This window comes from Xenopus tropicalis, chromosome 8 (genome assembly GCF_000004195.4).
Source record: "Xenopus tropicalis strain Nigerian chromosome 8, UCB_Xtro_10.0, whole genome shotgun sequence".
NCBI classification, from domain to species: domain Eukaryota; kingdom Metazoa; phylum Chordata; class Amphibia; order Anura; family Pipidae; genus Xenopus; species Xenopus tropicalis.
The window spans coordinates 95,338,815-95,366,044 of NC_030684.2; the positions used below are offsets into that span (position 1 = coordinate 95,338,815).

General features: G+C 38.3%; 1 protein-coding gene across 4 annotated transcripts in view; it reads left to right on the forward strand.

Moving 5' to 3' along the window:
- Positions 1-27,230, forward strand: part of samd4a (sterile alpha motif domain containing 4A) — a 99,023-nt gene that overhangs the window by 57,736 nt on the left and 14,057 nt on the right. For all 4 annotated transcript variants that reach the window (NM_001079112.1, XM_012968628.3, XM_012968630.3 and 1 more), the window contains exons 3-9: positions 5,141-5,659; positions 15,968-16,231; positions 19,275-19,384; positions 21,874-21,960; positions 22,204-22,492; positions 24,257-24,342; positions 26,242-26,360. In NM_001079112.1, coding sequence (NP_001072580.1) covers positions 5,141-5,659; positions 15,968-16,231; positions 19,275-19,384; positions 21,874-21,960; positions 22,204-22,492; positions 24,257-24,342; positions 26,242-26,360 — 1,474 coding nt within the window. The remainder of the gene's footprint in view (positions 1-5,140; positions 5,660-15,967; positions 16,232-19,274; positions 19,385-21,873; positions 21,961-22,203; positions 22,493-24,256; positions 24,343-26,241; positions 26,361-27,230) is intronic.

A 27,230-nucleotide genomic window follows, 5' to 3' on the forward strand; every position in this document is an offset into this window, starting at 1 on the left:
TGGTATTTGGTCCAGTGGTTCATTTGTTAAAAGCAATTTTCCATATAGCTGTGTTGTTCAGTTTATCCAAAGTAGCAGTCCATTCTATTTTAAAACTAATAACATAATAAGCAGACTGTGTAACCAATGGATAAGCTTGGAGCGATAAATATGCATTGAGAGCATTAAGTTAGACTCCTGCATTACAAAATCCAGAGGTGACGGTAAGTCTCTGATTTGACCCCTCTGCAGAAAATATAATGTTATATTTCTGTAGCTAATACAAAGCAGTACATTGTTTTCACAGCACAAGCAGGACTTACCCTCAGTTAAGCCAAACCATGCTTGTTTATACTAAAGCACCAACCTAAATTTGCCCCCTAAGGCTACCTAAGGCTAATGCTGCATTGATGATTCTCGGCCTATGGATAAACACAGGCCTCAAATCAGCCCCTACACTGGCATCAGCCTTTCCCTGTGCCTGCACCTGGAGCCGTTGCTTTGGCCTGGGTGCAGGAACACAGCAGTTTTTTGTACCAAAACATGTGATTTTGTGATGTCATTTGCAGGCAAAGAATGAGGCCGGTGTGGCATTAGCCTTAGTAAGGAAAAATGTGCACATAAAGGGTAAAAGAAAATTTAGCTAACAGTTACAATGGTTTTGAAGCTTTGTAGAAATTAGATATTTTGTAACCTACTGGAACTGGATTTCTTTAAGTCATAGCAGATGTATTTTGTTGTTTGGTGTTCCATACTGGCACTAAAATATTCTAGTAAAATGTGTCTAAGATCGAGAAAAAAATTATAGAAGTAGTATAATTTCTGTTCAAACCCCTCAGGTGGCTACAGCAACCAAAATGACCTACACCTTTTTGCAAAAACCAAAGAAAAAAATTGTCAGCATTTGCTCTAACCAGGCTGTAGCCTTTACCAACTGCTAGAAGCACTCATATGCCAGCGCTGTGTCTAATGTACTGGCCAAAATATGTAATCTTCTATGTCACATGAAGGTTCTTAATTGCACATGAGACCTATACTGCCTTATGCTTCCCTGCTTTTCTCATTAGAGCTTTGGGGTAAAGGTTAAATGAAAAATAGACTTACTACTAAGTTACACATTTGTGTATATTGTTGCTGAGGTATAAATGATTGGGTGGGTCTAACTCTGTCTTGGCTTTTAAATTATTAATATGTAAGAACAGTTGTGTTTTTAGTATTTTGCTTACTTTATCGTTGGGAAAATGCACACTAAACATTTATCAAATTTGTCATTTAAAATAATCTGCCCTCAAAAATAACATTCAGTGGGAGTCCCAGATAGCCTGTTCTAGGGTTGATTCTTGTAGCATTTGACAGTGGAAGATAACCTGCCTAAATGAAACGGGTATGCAACTGCTTTTGCTGATTGCCATTTAAATGAATGGGTAATAAGCAGTTGGTTGCCCACCTGCAGAGCTATTCATTGACTGGGTGCCAAAATGCTTGGAGTAACTGCATGTGCTAGTGCCCTTAAAAGGGGTAAATGGCACACTGAACATCCCAGCACTGTGCTGGAGGAAATGCAGCATTCAAGCCTGCCAGATTGTATGTACATGTTTGTTGGCCCACTGTTCACGACCAATATCAATGTGCGAAAGATATTGGGCCTCTCTATATCCATCGATAATTGTACTAATGTTTATCTATACTGTTACACACAAACATGGCATGGCTCTGCATCATTTCTTAGGGCTATTGCAGTTCATTTAGCTGTGTACTTTCTATAGAACAAGGCCACATTAGGCAGGCTTGTATTAAAACTTGTCTTGTTCTCTTAGTGAGTCATTGAGGTTTTCCTCTGAATGTCACTAGCAGTTTTGTCTGCTTTCCTTGTTTTTGTTGTTGTCTCAAGCTGTTTTTCCATCCTGCCTCTGCACTCACCAGACAGAAAACATGGGAAACTAAATGCAACTCTGGCTGGGTTTGAATTGGCAGGTTAAAAAGAAGAGTATTATGGTCTGAGAAAGCTCTTCTGTTCTGCCCTGCGGACAGAGACAGAGGCCAAATCAAACCAATGAATCTAATTTAGAAGCAGTTAAGAGAGTTTACTTGCTAAACGGAGTGTAGTCATATGTAGTAGACATAAATATGAAAGTCACACGATTGGGGGAGGGGGGGGGGTAATACAACTACATGTGAAGAATGATATTTTTGGATGAATGCTCCATCCCATACAGAACTGAAAACAAATGAACCTTTTTTTAACTTTACTGTTTTGCACTATTTCCATCAACAGTAATTTCCTTCTGTTTTATTTATAGTTCTATGCCTTTTTTTCTATTCAAGGAATATCTTTTAACAAGTCAAAATATTGCTTTATGTCAGGAGTCTTTCTTGTATTAAAACTTTCAGATTACTTTCAGTAAAGTAGTTCTGAGTCTCAGCTGTGCCTGCCAACTCTAGGTGAACTACTCATTCCAGCAAGCAATATAAGCAATATGAGCAATTAGTGGGATCCTACATGTTGTTAAATTGGGCTTCACTCTGTCCCCCCTTTATCTTCTCCCCTTATATTCGCTTTTCCTGCCCTCTTTTAATCCACTTCTTTGTTTAGTATACCTATATACCAGAAACCTAAATTTTATTATTGTGATGCTTTTTATCAATGGACCTATTATAATTTAGTTATGATTCAATGAAATGCATAATATACTTGGTTTTGCCGAAGTGGGACAGAATTCTTATTGAAGGTTTAATCAAAAATGATGGACACTTTTTCTTTAAGTGGGAGAGAATGAGAAGCCTAGTGGTGATGATGCAGCTGATGAGATACCCTGATTGATATTTTGAGAGATGAGTGATGAAAAGTAATGTGCCACATTTTCCTACCATGTATATAAGTTGGGCACATCGCCCCCATCCAAACCACACCATTTGTACTTTATATATCTCCTCCATTCGCCAGTGCCATCACATTCTCCTAAAACATGTAGCAGCTTTCACCCAGCAGCCATTTACCCTCTCACACATCTTCAGTGACATTTACATCTGCAAACAGCACATGTGTGTTGTAAAGTTAATATAATCAAGAATGCAGACTCCCACCGGCAGAACTTACTTTGATAGAAAGTCCTGCTTAGACCAGTTAAGCTTGGCTCAGGACAAGAGGTTAGGAAAGCAGCTGTGCCACCTCTTCATTGGCTACTAGACTGGAGGGTGTGTTTAGTAACCTGAGTTAGAACTGAGCATATTGTTTACATTTAAAGCCATTGCATACAGATAACATATTATATTAGTATTCATGCTACAGTTAGGTTTAGAGTCTTGACATTTGATATTATTTATCTCCACTGACCGTGTTTTTTTTTTTTATAGCTGATCTGTTATCTGCAATGCAAACACTGCTTATTTATATTAACTGTTACAGTTTTAAAAGAGAAAAGCAATTTATACTAGTACTAGGTAACAATAGAGTCAATAATGCCAAATTTAAATTAAAATGTTTCCAAGCTTGCAGTGTACATCAAGGAACACACTAATTGTATCAACCATATATCAGTTTGTTGGCAATATTAACTTTTTTTTAGCCCAGTTATATAATAACTAGATATACACTTTCCTTGACTTCTTTCCTCTTCATGTGTTATTTATAAAGCAGAGGAGCACGTGTTAACAGAAATTAGTCTGCTAAGAAGTAAGCATTGTCCTGTGTTAGCATTAAGGAGGCAAACATTAAGTCTTCTCATCTCATGGGATTTTTTCCAGCCCACTTTCCCAATTGTTTGTGTGTAAATTATACTAGGACAGATCATGTGCATTCTGTCTCATGACAGTCTCCATAACCTTGCTGATTATTGCTTTTTAAAAAGATCTGTCTCTATGTTCCATCAGGTTTTCCCGATTATATTACCATCTGTTTGCCGGAGCTGCTTCTCTAGAGCCAACATTGTGGGTGTTCACTTGACATGTTGTGCTTGTTTAGTACATCAATATTTATCTCTGAAAACTTCTGCTGAAAGAGGAATCTGTAGTATTTCCTTCTGCCTGCTCTGGCTTATTGTTAGAGACCCTGACTGTCAGACACTGTGTAGTGCCCAAAATACGGCTGGGCGAAGTCATGTAAAGGAATGTTTTCTGCTATGTCAGTGCCCTCTTTTTTTTTTTTTTTTTATTCAAGTCCACTAAGAACCAGTATTATGTGCATGTTTCTATGCAGAATAATAGCTGTTGCATCTCATTATGTTTCAACAAAATCTTCCTGTATTTACTAGAGATTACAGAAGCTAAAAAATTATTGGAATTTTAGTTTGATTTACACCTTATGATTAATGCTACACTGTTGTTGTTAATTTGTTACTGACCTTAAAATGGCAAATTAAATATCTAAAGAATGGTTTAACTTTATTAAACACATCCCACTTTCTAAGTGGACAGGCAGGTTTGATTTTCCCATCAGATCGGGGACTGCATCTGCATGTTCATGTTGTCCTCGATCCAACAGCCCATATACCCGTCATTTTAATCCTGCCACCGTAGATGGGCATATAGGGAAACGATTGCAGACGAGCGGATCTCACCCTCTATGGCCACCTTTAGGATAATACTGATCCCTTACTTTGCCTGCCTTTTCTTAAAGGCATGCATTGTCTGTTAAAAATCAATTAAACGCAAAAGAAAACCCAATAGGTTTGTTTTCCCACAAGTATGGCCTTATGCAGCTTAGTTACCAACACATACAAGGTACTGTTTTATAATTACAGAGACAAAGGAAATAATTTTTAAAATGTAGGATTATTTGCTTTAAATCGACTCTTATGACCTTTCCATAATTCAGAACACAGTTCCCTCCTATTTTAGCTAGCAGTGATCCAACCCTTCCCTCTCCATGTTCTATTGTAAAGTGATGGATTGTGAGACTTTGAAGTCCCTTTGCTTTCTATAAGTGGATCCTATGGGACCTCTGCATGAGCCAAACTAATGAGCCCATGTCAAAAAGTGGGTTATGTTTTGTGTGTAAGATTTTGAGTTATTGTTTGAGTTTCAAGTTTTAACACTTTTTAGACCACCAATGGTTGCCCAATAAGACCCTAAACCACCAGTTTATACTGTTTATAGCTATTTGTTTTACCTTTTAATTCTAAATTCTTTTGTCTGTATCTAACTGTTTTTGTAATTCTTCCAGCAATCATTAACCAGTGGCAGCAAGAATCCAAGGACAAAGTGATATCTCAGCTGTTAACCCACCTGCCTTTACTAAAGCCTGGAAACATTGATGCAAAAGTGGCATACATGAAACTACTGCCTAAAATCCTGGCTCATTCAATTGAACATAACCAGCATATAGAGGAAAGCCGCCAGCTTCTGTCCTATGCGTTAATACACCCAGCCACATCTTTGGATGATAGGAGTGCCCTGGCCATGTGGTTGAACCACCTGGAGGATCGCACATCAGGAAACTTTAGCACCCAGAGTCGTTGCCGCTCTGATTCTCTGGATTATGGGCAGATGCAGTATTACCACCAAAGACAGAACTCTGATGACAAACAGAACGGCTGGCCGAATTCTCGAGATTCAGGGATATGCGTCAGTTCCTCTGGTTGGCAAGAGAAAAACACAGGCTGTGAGAATGGGCATTTGCCTCTGTACTCTTCCTCCTCAGTCCCTTCCACCATCAATGCTATTGGAACAAACACAAGCACAAGTAAGGAGAATCACAGTAGTTTCTTTTGTAATAACCGCTTTTTGTTTATAAAGAGTCCGTTGCGGAGCTGTAATGGGGGATATTTTTGCCAACCACTGGTATCTTTGTTTTTATTATTGCTGTTTATATAAGGACACGTAAAGTCTATTTCACTGTGGGGTGCCAAAATGTTGGGCACCCCAGTGAAATGGATTGCTAGGTTTTCCCTTGGGCCGGTGTTCCTGTTAAGAAAAAGCTGCACTGGCCACTGCTGTGCTGGTATCGCAGTACCTTCCCTCTTATATCTTTGGCATTTGGCAATCTGCACATGCACAGCTGATAGATCTGCCAGGTTTGTTCTGCGCATGCACGGATGTCCTTTAATTATAAATAATAATAAAGTTTGAAATTTTCAACTCTTCTGAAGTGTAAGGTCCCCCTGCAGACATGGTTGAGATGCAATTTTTAGCATGTCTAATAATCTAAAATATCAGCTAGATTTATTGCTATAAGGTGGCTTACACAGTCAAATGATCAAAGTGCTATTCAAACTATCAACCTGATGGTTAAGCTATTGGATATTTTTGCAGTTTGAGCATTCACGCCATCAGTGGCCCAAAAGAAGTAATCTAAGTGGAAATGAACTGTGGCTGTTTGTTTCCCCATTTGTTGGTGCCATGTCTATGTACAGTACTCAAAAAATAACATTAGAAAGTAATAGTGCAGTAATAGTGTTTTATCATAGAGGCCCTCTTACCTTTAAGAAACTCATTTGGACAGGATTTCTGGGAATAGTACAAAGATACTTCTTGCTCTGTAGATTCAAATAATTAGCAATGTCCCAGTCTCTTATATGTCTTGGAGGGCCTCGCCTTTGTGTAAGATTTATTTGTGTATTTGCAAGCTAGAACATTTTGCATTCATGTTGCTATGATTAGCATGGCATGCATACAAGGTGAATTTTCACAATTGTGCTTTTGACATGGCAGGAAAATGCTTGTACTTTAATTTGTTTGGCTCGATGACAGTTTAGCCATCCAGGTGATATAAAGTCTGGTGATCTGTACAATGTGATACTACAAGATTCAAACCATGCTCTGGGTACATGTATATTCTGACTCTGAAAAATCAGAGCCATTGGCCTATTATTTCAGATTTGTTTGCAGAACAGTAATAAGAGAAAAATGTAATTTATTCAAATTGTATAGAAATGTGTGTTTTATTTTCTGCTTATAAGTTATTAGAGCAAAAATGGAGATTACAAGAACTACTTTCCATTCAGTTCAGTAATGCAGTGGGCTGCATTACTGAACCAATAAAAATTGGTTTGTAATGTTCAGTTGGTTCTGCTTCTGTTTTCTACTCAGAGGGATGACCACATAACACTAATTGAATCGACACCATAGCAGCTTGCTTTTAAATTTCCAGTTGAACATACTGAGTGAAATCAATTCAGGTTAGCCATTGCTCAGGTTGCTCAGGATACCAAGGATTAACACAGATACTAGTGTCCATCCAGCCCCATTAGAAAATGAAATGGCGTGAATGTACCGCTTCTCTAGGGCTGCTCTACATTAATGAAATCACACAACTCTATGGCAGTGCATTTGTTCCCAACCAAAATATTTTATCAGATGTCTTTTTGTCTGCGGTTTGATTAGTTAACTTAACATGTGAACAATATCAGTCCTAGATTGGCCTATACACACAAAGCTTATATGTGTCCCATATATTCAACTCGCCCAATAATAGTACTTTGAAGAACAAAAGTAAACTGTATTTTGGATAACTATAGATGTGCCAGTGTTTTGTTGTCCAAGTAGATGTGAGATGACAATTAATAGTGTCTTCAGTTGAAAGTGATTGTTTAGAATTTCACATAGTTTGTCATAGTGGGTTTTTTACAGGGAACTGTAGCAGTGTCTAAAAGCTAACACATCTTTTTTCAGTGCTGTTAACTTAACCAGCTACAGTCATTGAAGAGCAAGGTAAAACTTTCTTAGATGCCAAATGACCCAGTTAATAGCCAATGTGCCCAACACTGATGGGCAAAATGGATAGTAAGTCTCCCCTGTGTCTGTAATTGTTTCAGTGATTAAAGACCCACTCAGATATTCAGCCAATTCATGTATTAGGGCAGTGGCACACAGGGAGATTACCCAACTAATCTCGCCAGTGGGATGGCATGTGCATCGATTCGGTTTCCCAAAGTCACACGAAGTTGCCTCTCAAGGAAACTTTGGGAAACCGAAGCGACGCGTATGCCATCCCACCGGCGATTTACATTCTTGTCGGTGGGATGGCATTTAGAAGAGATTAGTCGGCACAATAGCGAAGATTTATAGTGGGTGACTAATCTCCACGTGTGCCACTGCCCTTAGGATGAAGACACATAGAGCTACTAGTATCAGCTACTTGTCGTGGCAACTAAAGTAGACAATGCTGATCATTTACTGATAACTCTGTCTACGTATAGTAGCCATGAAAAAGTAGCTGCTACTAGTAGCTCAGTGTGTCTTCACCCTTAAAGGAACAGTAACACCAAAAAATTCAAGTGTATAAAAGAAATTCCAATATAATGTACTGCTGCCCTGCACTGGTACAACTGGTGTGTTTGCCTCAGAAACACTACTATGGTTTATATAAAGAATGCAGCTGTGTAGCCATGGGGGCAGCCATTCAAAGGAGAAAAGGCACGGGCACTTAGCAGATAAAAGATAAAACACACTTGTATTCTACAGAGCTTATCCGTTACCTGCTATGTAACCTGTGTCTTTTCTCCTTTTTTCCAGCTTGAATGGCTGCCCCCGGGGCTACACAGCAGCTTATTATATATAAACTATAGCAGAGTTACTGTAACAAACACACAACTTTTACCAGTGCAGGGCAACAGTACATTATATTTCATTTACTTTAAAACTCTTTAATTTTTTGGTGTTACTGTTCCTTTAATGCACCAATGCAATATCTGGTCACATGGTATTACTAACAAAGTCTGCTTGTTAGGGCAGTGGCACTCAGGGAGATTAGTTGCCTCGCAACTAATTTAATTCTTCAGAGGCAACTTCGGGTGACTTTGGGAAAACAAAGTGACACCTATGCCATCCCACTGGCGATTTAAATTCTTGCCGGGATGGCTTTGTCACAGGGCAACTAATCTCCCCGTGTCCCACTGCCCTTAGGAGTCCATCACACTGCCAGATTTCAGATTTTATGGTCAAACTGGCCAAGTTGACTGGCTTTTCATGGCCCCACACACATTGAGTTCAGTGTCAAGTTTTCTGGTTATGGAAGCACATGTAAAATGTTAGGTTATTCATATATCAAATGAGCCATTTTTATTGCCTCAGTGGTCTTTGAGGGAAATGACAGATCAACGTGTGATTGCCAACAGGTATTTTAAAAGTTAGCCTCCTGCTCCCTTTCTTTTATTTCCTTTCCTCCCAATTGTGTTTTCTTTATTCTGTGTGAAGGTGTTTTTTCCTCTATGCTACTATCATTCTTTTTTTATCGTTTTTCTGCTTAAAGGGCACCTGTCACCCCTTTATTGTTTCCTTCACCAGTGGTGCAGGCTTATAGAGACCAAACTTCGGTTGGGCTACTTGCTCCAGGATGGTGCAACTGGTCCATGCGGCCATGTTGGTTGGTGCACATGCTCATAATAAGTGGTCTCCCTGCTCGCTTACGCTTGCTGACGTAGGTGTGGTGAATGTAAATTACCCTCCTAACATAACACGTGCATAATGAGCAAGTTGCAGCACTATCTCATTATGCGCACGCGTGTGCCCCAACATCGCTGCCCGCACCGGGGGCTCCCTCCCGGTACAGGTAGCCCATTGCTGGCAACTATTGTTTCCCCTATCTGGAGTGTGGGCTTTATTAGCTAATAGATAATTCAGAACCCACAAATGCTCCAAAAATTGTATAAAACTATGTTTCGTATGGCCAGCTTTAGATCAGCATTAGTCATTTTTGGCAGAATGTTGTTCTTCCAGTTTCATCATAGATTTTTTTTATTTCCATCAAGATTAAATATCTCTTATTAGAGAGACAACAAATAACAAATCCTCCACAAAAAAATAAATCTGAACCCCAATATTCATATATAATTAAGCTAAATCTTGATTTTTAAAAAGGGCGCATGGTTAAAATGGCGCCTTCTGTCTTGGACAAAGATTGTTTTGGCAACATTTCCAAATGAGGATCTTGAGGTGTATAGCCAACACCAAAAAATTGGTTTTCTTGCACTGGCAAATGGGGAGATTAGTTACCTGCGATGTGATGGTTTCCCAAAGTTCATAACTTCAGAAAACCAAAGCCCTTAAAAGTAAAATATTACAAATAGCTAATTCAAATTTAGTGAATACTTCATTCTTTTTCACTAATATTCTTTCATTATTTTGAGGTAGACAAAAAAAGCATGTGCCTAAGGAGATTTTGTATATGTTCATTTTTAGTAATATGCCAGTGACTACATTTACACGACAGAAGCAATAAACAAATAAGTGGTTCTAATTGCAGGCCTTTATAAACAGTAAGTGATTACCCTCCTGCTGTTCTAATGGCTTTCAACAGAGTACACAACGATGCAGTGTGCAGTGCTGTATGTATTGTTTTAAAACCATCTCGCTCTTGTGAGGCAATGTATTGTGACTTGCAGGGACTGCAAGATTCTTTTCCTTCCAAGAATGCTCTGAAATGTCTGGTATGTCCTAGTATCTGACTAAAACTCTACAGGTTATATTATGAGTCATAAATGATCATATATGGAGAAAGGAGCAGCTCACATACCTTCCCTAAAATGTCATCAGAGCCAGTGGATGGTATTAGAGACTACTAGTATGCCTAACAGGCACAGTGCCTGGTGATAAAAACCTAACCTACTAATAGGAACATACTTTTAAAATATATATTGCTTTATTCAAGCTTCTGTTAAGCTTTTTCCTATAAAAACTGATTTGCCTTTGGCATTTACATGTCATTGCCAGGATTTTTCTTTCATTCTTACTTTAGATGTATTTTAATGTTTGCTCAGTGTTTGAGTAAACTGTTAGTCGCTCATTTGTTTTATTTCTTAAAATAATGCCATACTTTCAACGAGCAATCAGTTTCTTGCACTTTTTTTAGGCCTGTTTGAAGCAAGATTCCCCTATCACAATACAGTTTTCGCACAGGTGTGTGAACCCCCCCTTTTTTGTATTGTAATTCCCCATTAGGGCACCTTGATTTGTATAATTTCTAGCTCTAGATACTGACAAATTAATCACTTTATTAACAGTAGGAGCAGCCAGTGGCACAATTTTGTCTGAACCTGGATACACACAGATAGTCTTGCCTAAGGCTTGCCAATGTGATTTAAAAAGTAATCATGTTGGTAAATATTATGGACCAGCTATTTCATATTGCATATATCAGTGCTGTCCATCATCTGTGGTACCAAGGTACCTATATGGAAGCCAGTTTTGACCAATCCCAGTGGGATGGCATACGCCCCCGAAATCACGGAAGTTGCCTTGAGAGGAACTTCGCGGTGCCACGTTTGCCATCCCACCGGCGATTTACATTTTCGCTGGTGGGATGGCATTTCGGGGAGATTAGTCGCCCGCGACAACGGAGATTTGTGCCAGAGCCCTATTGGTGGTAGCACAGCAAAAACTCAAATGGTTGGTGCTCACTTCAGGGGTATCACCCTTCATTCATGTGAAAGAAGTTTATTATGTCATATTAATAAATACCCTTAAATCCAATTGTCTCCTCCTCCCCTTTGGGTAGCACAGCAACACACAGAACATAATTACACACCTTAGGGACCATACCCCTGCCAGGTTCACCTCCCATGGGCAGCTTACGGCAGGCAGAGTATGGCACACACAGGCAGCATAGAGCAGGCAGAGTATGGCACACACAGGCAGCATAGGGCAGGCAGAGTATGGCACACACAGGCAGCATAGGGCAGGCAGAGTATGGCACACACAGGCAGCATAGAGCAGGCAGAGTATGGCACACACAGGCAGCATAGGGCAGGCAGAGTATGGCACACACAGGCAGCATAGGGCAGGCAGAGTATGGCACACACAGGCAGCATAGGGCAGGCAGAGTATGGCACACACAGGCAGCATAGGGCAGGCAGAGTATGGCACACACAGGCAGCATAGGGCAGGCAGTCGTACAGCAACACAATGCTGGTACTGCTCCTACAGTCTGTCTGAGGTGTGAACAGGTGAACTATGTGGGCATTTACAGTCTGAGCCTGAGTTGTGAACACTGCAAGGACTAAAGGGTGTGAAAAATACAGGGTCTTAAAGGTATGAACAATACAGGGGATTACAGGTGTAAACAATGCAGTGGGCCAGTTAATCTCAGTAGTGATACCATTTAAAGCTTACACAAAAGTAAGCAATCACAGCAGCCAGACAGGTGCGGTGGGGCCGCAGGCTGGCATATATAATATGATCAGCAGAAGAAATTAGGGGGTCTGAGCTAGTTTGCATGCGAGTTTGTGTAGCCAAATTGCATCTGTTCTTTTGGCCCTTGAGGTAACAAGCTTCTTTTCTCATGGTTACACAGCTAAAAGCCAAGTGTTATCTATGCTTTTTGTTTCTTTAATTATACGTGCAAAACACAAGATTTGCATTGGAGAGCCAGTTTTTTGTTTCAAACCATGGATTTTCTACTCGTGGACCTCCAGCTGTTCATTTGAAGTGTGACATACACATATATTTTTCTGTAAATGCAAGGGTAGGGTTGTTTTCTGTAGTCTGTTAATATGTCTAATATGTGTATAGATCCCCAAATCTTTCTTCTGCTTGAGCTGCAGGCTGACACAACCCTCACTCTCTTATTGGAAACTATCCACACAGACAGAAGTGTAACCGCACTGGGTTTCCAAAGTGGTATAGGGCATGTAATAATTCTGTGGTCCATTTTTCTATGTATCCTGGCTTATTTCTAGTGTGACCTCCTTTATAAGTTAATTGTTTTGCAGGAATGGTTTTTAGAAGCCTTTTCCTTTCTATCTATATCTAATATATTCTGTATTGTTACCATTTTTAAAAGTGGTTTTGGTTGCAACCATATCTGCTTATATTGTTAGTAACAATTAATTTAGGCTTTTACAAATAGAATTCAGATTTGGAGATTTGTGATTGAATATAGAAGGCAGATTAGCTTGTGGATCGACTATACATATATACAGTTTATGGGGGGAGTTCTACCTTTTTCTTGTTTTTGGGGGGCTGTTGCAGTTAGTCAGCAGCTATATCTCCATGTTAAGTTGTTATACTGTGTAATCAGGGAAATATGCTGTATGAGACAGACTCTTCCTTTTAGCTCTGAGGACTGTATTAACAAAACTGCTTTTGGTAGGCTTTGTTTGTTTTTACAGACTGTCCCCTAGCTTTGCTCTGTATTCTAGCCAAGGTTAGTTTAACTGTTTTTGCTAGTTATAAATATATTTGTAAATAAGTTTTTCAACATAGCTTACTTTTCTTTTCACCAGTCAATAAAGACTCCAACTAAAACTTGAACCCCCCCCACCCCCCCCGGGACTGTTGGCCACTGCAATTGCTGTCCTATATTTAAGAAGGAACTTCATTCATAAATCAAACTGAAACGAAGGGTTCTCTTGTGAACAAACAGACCCTTGAATCATGACACGGATGTCATTCCTTATGTGCTCATGAGTGTGCATCTATTCACCCGATATGTGATCATTAGTGTTGCATGGATGTGTTTAAATGAATGAACTGCAAAACTAGGTCCTTTAACTCTATTCTCTAATATTTTAAGCGAAAATATTTTGATTCTGCGCTGCTTCACTTCAATAATATATAGTTCTGTTCTCGGGAAGTTACATTGCATCTCATAGAATTTTTGTACAAAACATTCTTTTTACACAGTCCACAATATATGTTTACTATAAATATGATATTAATATAGATAGAAGTATTGAACTCGTCAACGTTTGTGTCATTAAATATATTTCTAATGGGGCTATTAACATGAAATTTATCACAGATGTGGGTAACAACCCAAGTAATTCACACATTCAAAGAAATCGAAACAAATAAGTGTATAAATTATGTGTAGTAAAGTGGAATAACACAGGGAAGAAGTTAAAAACGCTAACTGAAATGTATTTAATACTTTGTAGAAAAGCCTTTGTTGGTAATGACAGCTTCAAGGCGCCTCCTGTATGGAGAAACTAGTTGCAGGTATTGCTCAGGTGTGATTTTGGCCCATTCTGCCACGCAAACTGTCTTCAAATCCTTGAAGGTTCTGGGGGCCTCTTCTATGAACTCTGATCTTCAATACTTCCCATAGATTTTCAATTGGATTCAAGTCGGGTGATTGACTGGGACATTCTAGTAGCTTTATTTTCTTTCTCTAAAACCAATTGAGAGTTTCCTTGGCTGTGTGTTTGGGATCATTGTCTTGCTGAAATGTCCACCCTCGTTTCATCTTCAGCATCTTGGTAGATGGCAGCAGATTCTTATCACGAATGGCCCAGGACATTTCTCCATTCAATCTTCCTTCAACTATATGAAGTCTGCCAGTATCACATGCTGAAAAACAACCACACAACCATGATGTGTTCCCACCTCCAAACTTTACTGTCAGTATGGTGTTTTTGGGGTAATGTGCAGTGCCATTTCTCCACCAAACATATGGTGTGTTCAGTTTTTGTCCTATCTGACCAGACCTATTCTCCCAGAATTTCATTGGCTTGTCCAAATGTTGTGCAGCAAACTTTGAACGAGCTTAGCGCTTGGACTTCTCATTATTCTTTTGACTCATCTGTCCGAAATCTTAAGAGGAACACCTGGTCGTGGCTGGTTTAGGGTGAAATTATGTTCTTTACACTTCTTGATTACGGCTCCAATGGTGCTCACTGGAACATTCAGAAACTTAGAAATATATCTAACCAATGCCATCATAATGTTTTGCAACAATAAGGTTGCGAAGGTCTTGAGTAAAAGCAAAGAGCTCTCTCATCATAAGATGTTTCTTGTGTGATCCTTGGTAATGACAAACCTTTTTATAGGCCATCAATTAGGACTAAACCAGCTGATATTAATTTGCACTGATAGGGGTGTAAGATTATTAATTGGAAACAAATATTTACATAAACATAAATCATAAAGCAGATAAAATGGATAAACAATAGACTACAATAACACAAAAGGGTAATACAAAACAATACACTACAAATATACACAATACTTAACTAAATACACTCAAATGAAACACAGGGACCCAACCACCTAAATAATAATAATCCCACACCACACCATATAAACACACTCTATGAAACCTCTACTCTAGAAGATTATACAGCCTAAGTATACCTCTCCTTAGGTTTGATAAGTGCCTGGTCCGTGATGTCAGGATTCCCTCTGATTTGGTAAGGTGGTCACTCCTCTCCTGGCCCTGAGTCTCACCTATGCCCTACTGAAACCAACCTATATACAGGAGAGAGGGGTGGATTCTAGAACTTTCTAGAAGTCTCTCCTGATTGGTCCATTTGAATGATGCTAGCACATACCAGTCAGTTACAGGAAGTTACCCGTCCTCCATTTTGGATAGTCAAATTGTCATGTAGTCAATGTCTGTCCTTCCTGAACTAACTGATTATGCATATCACCAGTGTCCTTCACCCTTTGATAATGTTAATTAGAGTTTAGGTGTGGCCAAACCTTTCCCAGAGCAGTACCTTTGTTTTCCAAATTAGGAAACTCCTATTGTTTGGACCAGACACCCAGGTCCTAAGCTAATTAGGCTGTTTCCTCTACTAAAAGAAAAGGTTTCATTATTAATTTAATAAAATATAGGAGCCCACAATATATATCTATATTTTACTAGAATCTTACAGGGGGCAGGATTGCTTAAATACTGACCAATTTCAGCAGATTTCTTGGCTTTCCATGCCTTTTTGTGCCACCTTTTCTTCATGTGTTCAATACTTAATCCTTGTGCATTCCACTTTATTACTCATAACTTAATTTAAACACTTATTTATTTTGATTTCTGTGTATGTGTGGATTACTTGGGTTGTTACTGACATCTGGTGTAAATTTCATGCCAATAGCCCCATTATATATTTTACTGAGAAAAATATTAATTTGTTCAGTACTTGTTTTCCCTGCTGTATATATACAGACACCAAAACACTAATTGACTGGAAAGGCAAAAGTGAGTTCAGCACTCGGCAGGTCTCCTTAACAGAATTTTATTTATTAGTGAGCCTTGTAGTCTCTTGCATGTATTATGGAATATTATCCGGGAATTCAAAATGACACAACCTTTTCCTTTTTTTTTTTTCTTTTTTAGTTCTCTCAGGCCAGACACATCACAGCCCTTTGAAAAGATCTGTTTCTCTTACCCCACCCATGAATGTGCCAAACCAGCCTCTAGGACATGGATGGATGTCTCATGAGGACTTACGAGCCAGAGGATCTCAGGGCATCCCCTCCGATCATGCACCCCTATCACCACAAAGCAGTGTAGCCTCTTCAGGAAGCGGTGGGAGTGAGCACTTAGAAGAACAGTCAACTGCACGCAACACATTCCAAGACGAAGGTAGTGGTATGAAAGGTGAGTGCAACCTAAGCTATAAAGGAAACAATGGGACAATTTACAGAAAGCTAATAATGTGCAGTTGGGACTAGGGATGTGCCGAATCCACTTTTTTCCGACTTGGCGAACCCTGAATCTCTGGAAAAGATTCGGCTGAATACGAAACCAAATCCTAATTAGCTAAGTGCACAGAGAAAACATTTCAATTTCCGTCTTTACTTGACAAAAAGATTTTTAGGATTCGGATTGGCCAAGATCGTGGATTCAGCCGAATCTGAATTCTGTCAAAAAAGGCCAAATCTCGGCCAAATCCCAAACCGAATTCTGGATTCAGTACATCCCTAGTATTTTATAGGAAAGGAGGCTCACAGAAGCAGCAGCACTGTCTTAGGGTTCTGGCACATGGAGAGATTAGTCATCCGCGACAAATCTCCCTGTTCGCGGGCGACTAATCTCCCCGAAATGCCATCCCACCGGCGAAAACGTAAATCACCGGTGGGATGGCATACGCGGCGGCGCGATTTCAGTGAAATCGTCGGTGGGATGGCATTTCGGGGAGATTAGTCGCCCGCGAACAGGGAGATTTGCCCCCTTCCTGATTTCTTATTCTTTTGCATGTTTGTCACACTTAAATGTTTCTGCTCATCAAAAACCGTTAACTATTAGTCAAAGATAACATAATTGAACACAAAATGCAGTTTTTAAATGAAGGTTTACGTTATTATGGGAGAAAAAAAACTCCAAATCTACATGGCCCTGTGTGAAAAAGTGATTGCCCCCCTTGTTAAAAAATAACTTAACTGTGGTTTATCACACCTGAGTTCAATTTCTGTAGTCACCCCCAGGCCTGATTACTGCCACACCTGTTTCAATCAAGAAATCACTTAAATAGGAGCTACCTGACACAGAGAAGTAGACCAAAAGCACCTCAAAAGCTAGACATCATGCCAAGATCCAAAGAAATTCAGGAACAAATGAAAACAAAAGTAATTGCGAGCTATCAGTCTGGTAAAGGTTATAAAGCCATTTCTAAAGCTTTGGGACTCCAGCGAACCACAGTGAGAGCCATTATCCACAAATGCCAAAAACATGGAACAGTGGTGAACCTTCCCAGGAGTGGCCGGCCGACCAAAATTACCCCAAGAGCGCAGAGACAACTCATCCGAGAGGCCACAAAAGACCCCAGGACAACATCTAAAGAACTGCAGGCCTCACTTGCCTCAATTAAGGTCAGTGTTCACGACTCCACCATAAGAAAGAGACTGGGCAAAAACGGCCTGCATGGCAGATTTCCAAGGCGCAAACCACTTTTAAGCAAAAAGAACATTAAGGCTCGTCTCAATTTTGCTAAAAAACATCTCAATGATTGCCAAGACTTTTGGGAAAATACCTTGTGGACCGACGAGACAAAAGTTGAACTTTTTGGAAGGTGCGTGTCCCGTTACATCTGGCGTAAAAGTAACACAGCATTTCAGAAAAAGAACATCATACCAACAGTAAAATATGGTGGTGGTAGTGTGATGGTCTGGGGTTGTTTTGCTGCTTCAGGACCTGGAAGGCTTGCTGTGATAGATGGAACCATGAATTCTACTGTCTACCAAAAAATCCTGAAGGAGAATGTCCGGCCATCTTTTCGTCAACTCAAGCTGAAGCGATCTTGGGTGCTGCAGCAGGACAATGACCCAAAACACACCAGCAAATCCACCTCTGAATGGCTGAAGAAAAACAAAATGAAGACTTTGGAGTGGCCTAGTCAAAGTCCTGACCTGAATCCTATTGAGATGTTGTGGCATGACCTTAAAAAGGCGGTTCATGCTAGAAAACCCTCAAATAAAGCTGAATTACAACAGTTCTGCAAAGATGAGTGGGCCAAAATTCCTCCAGAGCGCTGTAAAAGACTCGTTGCAAGTTATCGCAAACGCTTGATTGCAGTTATTGCTGCTAAGGGTGGCCCAACCAGTTATTAGGTTCAGGGGGCAATTACTTTTTCACACAGGGCCATGTAGGTTTGGATTTTTTTTCTCCCTAAATAATAAAAACCCTCATTTAAAAACTGCATTTTGTGTTTACTTGTGTTATCTTTGACTAATAGTTAAATGTGTTTGATGATCAGAAAAATTTTGTGTGACAAACATGCAAAAGAATAAGAAATCAGGAAGGGGGCAAATAGTTTTTCACACCACTGTAAGTATGTTATATACATATAAAGTATGTTCAGCACAAAACCTGTATGTTAAAGTCATAAGTTAGTTTTGCAGTTACCGTAACTCAAATAATTTACTGGTAGTGTATATTCAAAAAAAAAAAAGCTGTAACAAAGCTGCTGCTGGTTATAGTGTGTAAAAATAGAAATGCCATTACTCTGATAGTTGTAGTGCACCTGAAGACAAGCTTATGCAGATGCTAGTAAGATTAAGGAAGGCCAGATGATATAATGCTGCTAAAAAAGTGCAAGTAGCAGGAAGGAGGGACAAGCTAATTGGCAACCCTAGAGGAGCAAACAAGAGTTGGCAGCTGGGTTAGGGCAAGAGCAAGCAAGGTGACAAGTCTTAAACAAGGCATAGAAAGACAATGGAAAGCTGATGGTACTTTTTCAGTTTAATTCCTATTAAAATGTATGATTGGTTAGTGGAACTAATGGCACTCTGTGGAAGATAATTGCTTGAGATGGTCAGCCAATCTAAAATTTAAATATATTAAAAATAAATTAAATATATTCTAAAATTTAAATAGATTAACAAAGCTGTAACATTTCAGTATATCATTGCATAAGAGATTTTTAAAGACCTCCAAATGTATACTTAAAATTTAAACTATATTACAGGTATCGGATCTACTATCCATAATGCTCTGGAACTGAGGTTTTCTGAAGAAGGGGTCTTTCTATAATTTGCATTACAGTAATTTGAGTCTGCTGAAAATCTTTCTTTTAAAAATCCCTGCACTTTACAGAAAATACTAAATGCTGTTTGTGAATAAACCACATTTGGGGATATTACATTTTCCATACTATTAATATAAAGAAATGGTGATTCTTATGTTTTTACCTTTGTCATTTCAGATGTTCCTGCTTGGCTTAAAAGTCTTCGTCTACACAAGTATGCAGCACTCTTCTCCCATATGAGCTATGAAGAAATGATGTCGCTGAATGAATGTCAGCTGGAGGCACAAGTGCGTATTTTCTCTTTCTGTTTTGCTAACAAAACAAAAAAACAGTGCCTTATCTAACCTAGTTTGATATTTGACCCCAGCTGAACCAACCATTTTTTTCTTCAAGGCTTTGATGGGTATTAATGAGAAGACAATGCCATTTCTCATAATGTGTATTGCTCAATTTACTTATTATCTTACCTGTTTAGTACTTTTTTACTTTCATGCTTTTTTTTCTGTTATTGCGTAAATACATGTATGATGCACACAACAGGGACCCCACAAACAAACCATGAGCACATATCTGAGAGGGATTTACTGTTTCTTTCATGGTGTCAATCCTCAATAAGCAAATTGGATATTATTCTACAAATTATTAAGTAAAGGTGCAGAATTAGCATTAATCATTCATTCAGATTTCTTCATTTAGTTGCTACTTTGTGCTACCACCACACTCACCAAGGTCTTTAAAACCCTAACCATTAGCAGATTGCACAATGTTCTATCTAAAGGTGGCCATACACCTTTCAATTACAATCTTTCCTGCGACCATTGCCTGTTAAAGGAGAACTAAAACCTGACTCTTTTTAAATACTCTAAATAACTCCATCTGAATCTACAGTAGCCCTGTGACAATAAATTCTTTACTTGCTTTGAAAATTACATCATGTTCTCCTGAGTTTCACCTTGCTCTAAGATTTCTTCTTTGCTCTAAGTGTTCTTAATCCAGCTTGTGTGTCCAGTGCAGCACAGAGCAATACATATGGTTAAGTGTGTTGCATCGGTCCTGTACATTAATGTTGTAAAGTAACCATGTTCAAATTCTTCTACGCAAACCAAATTGGAAAATTAGTTTGTAGAGCTGGTGCTCTTCTGCATTATAAAACTAGACTAGATGGATACTGCTTGGGGTACCTTCACATCAGAGGGGTTTTGGCAGCTCTGTTATAAGGTGGGGATTAATTTTCTTTGTTAAATACCAGTAAAAAGAAAAAAAGTGGCCATGTTCATTCTGATGGTGGAAAATGTTCGTAATTGCCTACTGTCCTGTGCATGGGTAAGGTGGGCATAATCTGGGTAGACAAAAACAAAATAGACATTTTAGAGTGGCAAACAAATAGAGCAAAATATAAAAGAAAAGGCTATAGACTGACTAGAGGTAAGTAGCAGTATGAGACAAGTGCAGTTTTGTGTATAGTGACACTTTGTCCCACCCTCTGCTGTGAATTTTGTGCAAGTGTGTCCAATGACACAGGGTAAACACTTTAAAATAAGTGTTTAATTTTGCTTCCAAAATTGCACTTTAGTTAATGATGATCAGTAAGTAACTATCTCCTATAGTATGCAAATTTAAGCTTATATAAATGCATCCACTACAAATTGTAAAGGATAAAATCTATTAAAATGCAAACAAGAAGTGATAATTATCCTGCTGGCAGCCCTATCGCAGCAGGTATCAGTGAGTTGACTGGGTAAGCTTATTACGTACTCTCTGCCTTATGTACAAGAGACTGTCTGTGAAAAATGTTTAAAGTGGAAAAGGTGGTATGATATAAATGGCATTTTTATAAACCTGTGTATTTCTCCTTTCATGTTATGCCATGCCATGCATTGCAGTACCTGGAAGCATTCATTTAAAAAACCCCTATTTATAAAGGTGTGTATTTTCTTTTTACACTGCCCAGACATTATAACTTAAACCATTATTTTGCACACCTCAGACTTTGAAAAGTTCAGGTGAAGTGTGTATAAAAGGCATATAAAGTGACAGTGAGAATTTTTTTTTCTTACACCAAGTTTTGCATGCTACCACTCCTTTTACTCAAGAAATATTGTACTGGGCTCTTATATACACCTAAAATAATTTGGAAATACACTAGATTATGTGCAGTGAGAAATATTTTACACACCTTAAAGAAGACTTTTTCAGTGTGAGCAAAACGAATAGGACTGATAAAACCAATAAACAGTCCACAGATAAGTCTTCTGCATAATGACTTGCTCCTTATTAGGGCTATGGGGGATTTATTGCCCATGAAAAATCTGTGCTAACTATTGCAACAATCCTCCCAAAATATGACATTCCCCTTACTAACCTGTGGCTTCCCTTACTAACACAGGTTAGTAAGGGCAAAGGCATTTACAGGAGATTTTTTTGCCCACTGTAGCACAGATTTCCTGTGGGCAACAAACCTCCTTGGGCACCCCTCTGCCCTTACAATGGTTGCATGCCTATGTATTTTAATCCTTTAATAAATCCATAGGTGTTGAAGAAAAAATGCTGTTTTTATGCCTGAGCATTGGATTGTTTGAGTTGAGAACCTAAATATAGGATTCATTATATATGTACCTGTTAAAATCACATTGTTTATTTGCTTAGTCTTATTGTACTGTGTATTCTTATGTCGCATTAGTCTGCTAAATCTAGCACAAATTCCCGCTTTAAAACATAATGGGCAGCTGTGTCAGATAATTTACAGAAACAGTCAAGTTTTAATGCTGTTTTACAGAATGTCACCAAAGGTGCAAGGCACAAAATAGTCATCAGTATACAGAAGCTGAAAGAGAGACATAACCTATTAAAGACTTTAGAAAGGGTAAGTTGTCCAAATTCCCACTTACATGCAGTGAATACAGTAGCAATAAAATAACCGGAATGTTTATTTTTTTGCAGTTATTCCATTTGTTTTGTCACGGTCTTATAGTTTTTATTCAACCTTGTTTTTGTGAGTAGTCTTTTATATTGAAAGCCAATGTATATCAAGTACATTACAATCATAATCATTACACACATTCTCTAGCAGTGAAAAAAACTTTTCACAATTTTCTTTATACAACAGGACATTCTAGAAGGAGGCAATTTACGTGTTCCTCTGCAGGAGTTGCATCAGATGATCCTTACCCCAATCAAAACTTACTCTCCACAAAACTCCAACACAGAGGAACATAATCGAGAGGCAGATTCTCAGCCAACTTTGCTGGTGGCTGAAAACCAAGCATCTGAAAGTAAGGACTCTGCTTCAGCAGGAATCCAACAGCATCATATCAGCAATTGTGAGACTGAAAGTGGAGGTGTTCCCTTACCTGAAGGTGATCTTCCAGGCCAGTTTACAAGAGTTATGGGTAAAGGTGAGTTATTCGCTTGCTCATAATGTTCAACAAAGGTTACCAAACACTGAAAATCTGCTAGTGTGACCCAGTAAATGTCTGAGCACCACTGAGAACTAAACCTCGGTTTTAAAAAATCTATTTTAAAAAAGTAAAACTTGGAAAAAAAACTTACATTAATACAAATGCATATATTAAGAATAAAGCTGATTAGGAATCTGCTTATAATAGAAAATGAGTGATGCACAATCCTGGGACCTTAAATGACCAGGAAAGTCTATTAAACAAAATCAACAGGTGTATTTCCAGTCAGTTCTGCTGTACAGTACAACCTCCTCAATTTGCCACCATGTAGCTGTCACACTTTTTATAATACCGCCAACTAAATAAAAATAATTCCCATATACACTTATGTAGCACAAGGAAAAATGGCGCTCACAATGGAGCAATGTTATGTAGACTTAGCAGGGGGCACCACAAAAGGAATACAAGGTATTTCTGAAGAAAACAACTAGAGATCAGATTGGGACTGAATCACATACTAAATACTTAGGGGAAAATGTTTCCTTCTAAAGTGCTGCAAAAGTTGGTGTGTTAGATATTTGTGTAAAATTAAATACCTTATCAAATTATTATTATTAACATTTATTTATAAAGCATAAACATATTCCGCAGTGCTGTACAATAAGTATAACAACATGTTTAAGTTTATTATTTAATTAAAAAAGAAATGTCACAGAAAAAGAAAATGTGAATTTTCTTTTCTGTTTCTGGAACATAGTGTGCAGTATTTTTATATTCTTCATTCTACTCATATAAACAGTGCTGAGATAATTTTTTTTAATTAAGACTTATTTACAAATTCAAAGTTTTCAACATATATTTTAAACTATCTTTGCAGAGTGCATTATTAGTACAGGTATAGGACCTGTTATCCAGAATGCTCAAGACCCAGGGCATTCCGGATTAGGGATCTTTCTGTAATTTGGATCTCTATACCTTAAGTCTACAAAAAAAATCATTTAAACATCAACTTAACGCAATAGGATTGTTTTGCCACCAATAAGGATTCATTATATCGTAGTTGGGATCAAGTACAGGCTACTGTTTTATTATTACAGAGAAATAGGAAATAATTTTTAAAAATAAGAATTATTTTCTTATAATGGGGTCTATGGGAGATGGCCTTTCATAATTCGGAACTTTCTGAATAATGGGTTTCCGGATAAAGGATCCCATACCTGTAACGCAATTTCATTCTACATAGGGTAGCTAAATTCACTAATTTGCTAAATGGCATCTAGCTAAATGGGCATTGCTTCAGTAGACTGTTTGGTTTTTCCTATGTAATACTATGTGTACTTTTGACGGACACAGGTTTTCAAGCGATTTCATAATGCTTAATTTGCGTTAACTGAGCTTAAAATATGTATGACAGCACCTTGATGTAATGTGGCATTGATGACTGAGAAAGTGCTTAGGTAATTTTCGAGACATTTATTAGGAAAATTTTAGAGCACTAGAGGTGGTTGTAAAGACCCACATACAGCTGATTACACTGTTCATTATACTTTTAGCTAATATCACAAAGTAAAACGGATGTGGGGTTTTTTTTTGTTATTTTTAGAAAAAAAATTACTGGTACCTTGTAGATTATAGCTTATTTAAAGTTTAACATAGATTCAGCTGCATCCAAAATGGAAAACATTGTATTTAATGTCTGTTAGTACCTTTCGCTATAGGCAGCTATTTTATTTTTCTTATTTGGTTTTGTGTTTTTGTCAGTCTGTACGCAGCTTTTGGTTTCCAGACCTGATGAGGAAAATATCAGTTCCTACTTGCAGTTAATTGACAAATGCCTTACCCATGAAGTAAGTTGCAAAAGATATATTCTCATGTTATTTTTTAAATGTTTACTTTTCATAAATGGAGCTTCCAAATGACTCCTGAACTCCTTAAACTTACATTTAACCCAAAAAAGTGCTCTCTGTTATAAATCAAAGCTAATGTACATCTGAAATTTGAACGTTAATGTTCCTCTCTCTGGGTGAGGGCACACGGTGTGTATATACGCTTCTCTCAGCCCCGCTTTTTTCATTTTATACGCACAGTGTGCCCTTGCCCTCTGGTGTTTCTGTCTGACAGCTCAATAATCTAGATGCATTCTGTTACAATTTGCCACATTAGTTGATATATTTTTCAGCAGCACTGCAATGTTAGCAACTATTATATTTATTTTAACAGTCGCCTTTAATGAAACTCAGGGTTTATGCTCAGCAGTGCCAGAGATCAGAAAACAATCATTACAAGAGGTTACAGAGTTGGTGACCCCCCACAATCCCTTTAAAGGAGTTGTTCACCTTTTAAATAAACTTTTCATAAGATGTGAGGGGCTTTATTCTCTGACAATTTGCAATTAGTCTATTTTAATTTTTTTTATTTGTTTTTTTTAATTATTTAGCCTTTTGTTCAGCAGCTCTCCAGTCTGGAATGTCAGCAGCTATCTGGTTACTAGCATCCAAATTAGCCTAGCAACCAGTTAGTAGTTAGAATGAGACACTTTGAATAGGAGAGGACCTGAATAGAAAGATATGTAATAAATTACAACAATAAAATTGTAGACTTACAGAGCAATAGCTTATGAGCTGCTTGGGTCAGTAACCCCCATTTAAAGCTGGAGTCACACAGAAGAAGGTAAATAATTCAAAAACTGTAAATGAAAAAATAACTAGTTGAAAAATGGATTAGAATTGGCCATTCTATAACATACTGAAAATTAACTTGAAGGTGAATCACCATGTTTCTTTTGATTTTTGTTTTATTGTTGCATTTATATGTGTGTAAAACCACCTTTGTTTTTGCACAATCTAAGGAATAGGCCTTCATTAAACTGCACCTGTTATAACCAAAGAGACACTGTACTATAGTTGATGCCTTTAGAAATGTCTTATTTATATATAAGGGATTTGTTCTCTATTAAAATAAACAATATGCCCTTGTAAGTTTCTTAAAGGGGCAGGACAAACATATAAAGTTTTACAGAGTAGTGTTTTTATTTTAAACTTCTTTCTATTGGTAATACAGGTATTGAACTGCTTAAAAACACTCTTCCCTTCCCCTCTTTGTTGTGACTGGTTTGGCTTAGAGATAAGATGAAGTAAATAATGCAGAGATTTGTTTGTGATTAAAACAACAGGAAAAAAAAGTATTTTTTGCACAAGCCCTATACATTGAATTCATGTAAAACAGCAAGGGGGTGTACTGCCCTTTAAGTGAAAATGGAAATTAAATGGTGTATTTTCCTTTTAACCTGACATCAATATTCAACAATCCATTATTAGGGAAGTTCTGTAACACAAAATCAGTATTCAAACACTATAGATACTGGCACAGCAAGGCATTTTCCTTGCTGTGCCAATATCTATGGTGTTTGATTTTGGATTGCTGTTCCCTCTTGATACTGTGCACCAGGCGAAAGTTTTTTTGGAGGAGCCAGGGTGTGCTGGTGAGTTTTTCTTTATCCACAAAATCAATATTACCAATGGTGGTAACTTCTGAAATAATGAAGGTTAGACACCTCTTTGTAATATGTACTAAATTTGTATCTGTACAAAATAGCTGGATCAGCATGCGCTAAAGACAAATCTTTGTAAACTGAGCAGGGGCCAAGCAGAGGTGTATATAAACAGATACGTGACTGATTAATTTTCCTCTGCATTCCCCCTGTAATGGGTACAATACCAATATCATGAAATGATGTATTTGCTCAGGCATTTACGGAGACACAGAAGAAGAGATTGTTGTCATGGAAACAACAAGTGCAGAAGCTCTTTAGGTCTTTCCCTCGGAAGTCCCTTTTGGATGTCGCTGGATACCGGCAGCAAAGAAAGTAGGTTGTGTTAAGATCTCCCTGTGTGCTTGTTACCTTAGTGACTGCATTTTATCCCATTCTTGGGAAACCCGGCTCCATTTCTACCTTTTTCTGTAAATTTCTGCTGAATTCTAGTACATGATACTTTATGGCCTGGGGTTCCTATGCCTAAGAAACAAAATGTTTAAGAAAAGGCCATGTCTTGCATTTCAGACTGATTATATATTTCACAAACTAATCTTTAGAAAGGATGCAGTATTTCCCCCTCAGTACATCTCTTTTCCATTCCAACATCTGAGACTCTGGGAAATTTGAGCAGGAAGCCATAACTTGCCGGCTTTTTCCTTAGTAGGAATAAAGGACAATAGCAAATGAGACTTTTTTCATGGCATCATATTCTCCAGAATAAGCTGGTGTCCCTATATACCCATGCCCCAATCTTATATGGAGAGACTGAGAGGTGCTTTAGGGAATCCTATGCTCTAGTCAACCTCAGTAATAAACAAAGACCTTAAAAGTAGCTCATTTTGGCAAAGTTAAAAAAAAGTAGCGAGAATAATTCTAAGAAACTGTTTGTTCCCTGCCTCCTATACCAGCTTCTTTATAGTGCTGCTGCAAAGTGTATACATTTATAGCTACAATGTTCTAAGGCAGTGCTGTCCAACTTCTGCGGTGCTGAGGGCCGGAATTTCTCTACATATAAATACATGGTGGAGGGCCGCTAATGGAAGCCAGTTTTGGCCACTCCCCTTTTTTTGAACCACACCCATTTGATCACAATGGTGGTAGTGCAGCAAAAACCCAAATGCTTGGTCCTCACTGCGGGGATATCAACAGTTATTCATATACTGTGTGTGCCATACTCTGCCTACCGTATGCTGCCTGTGT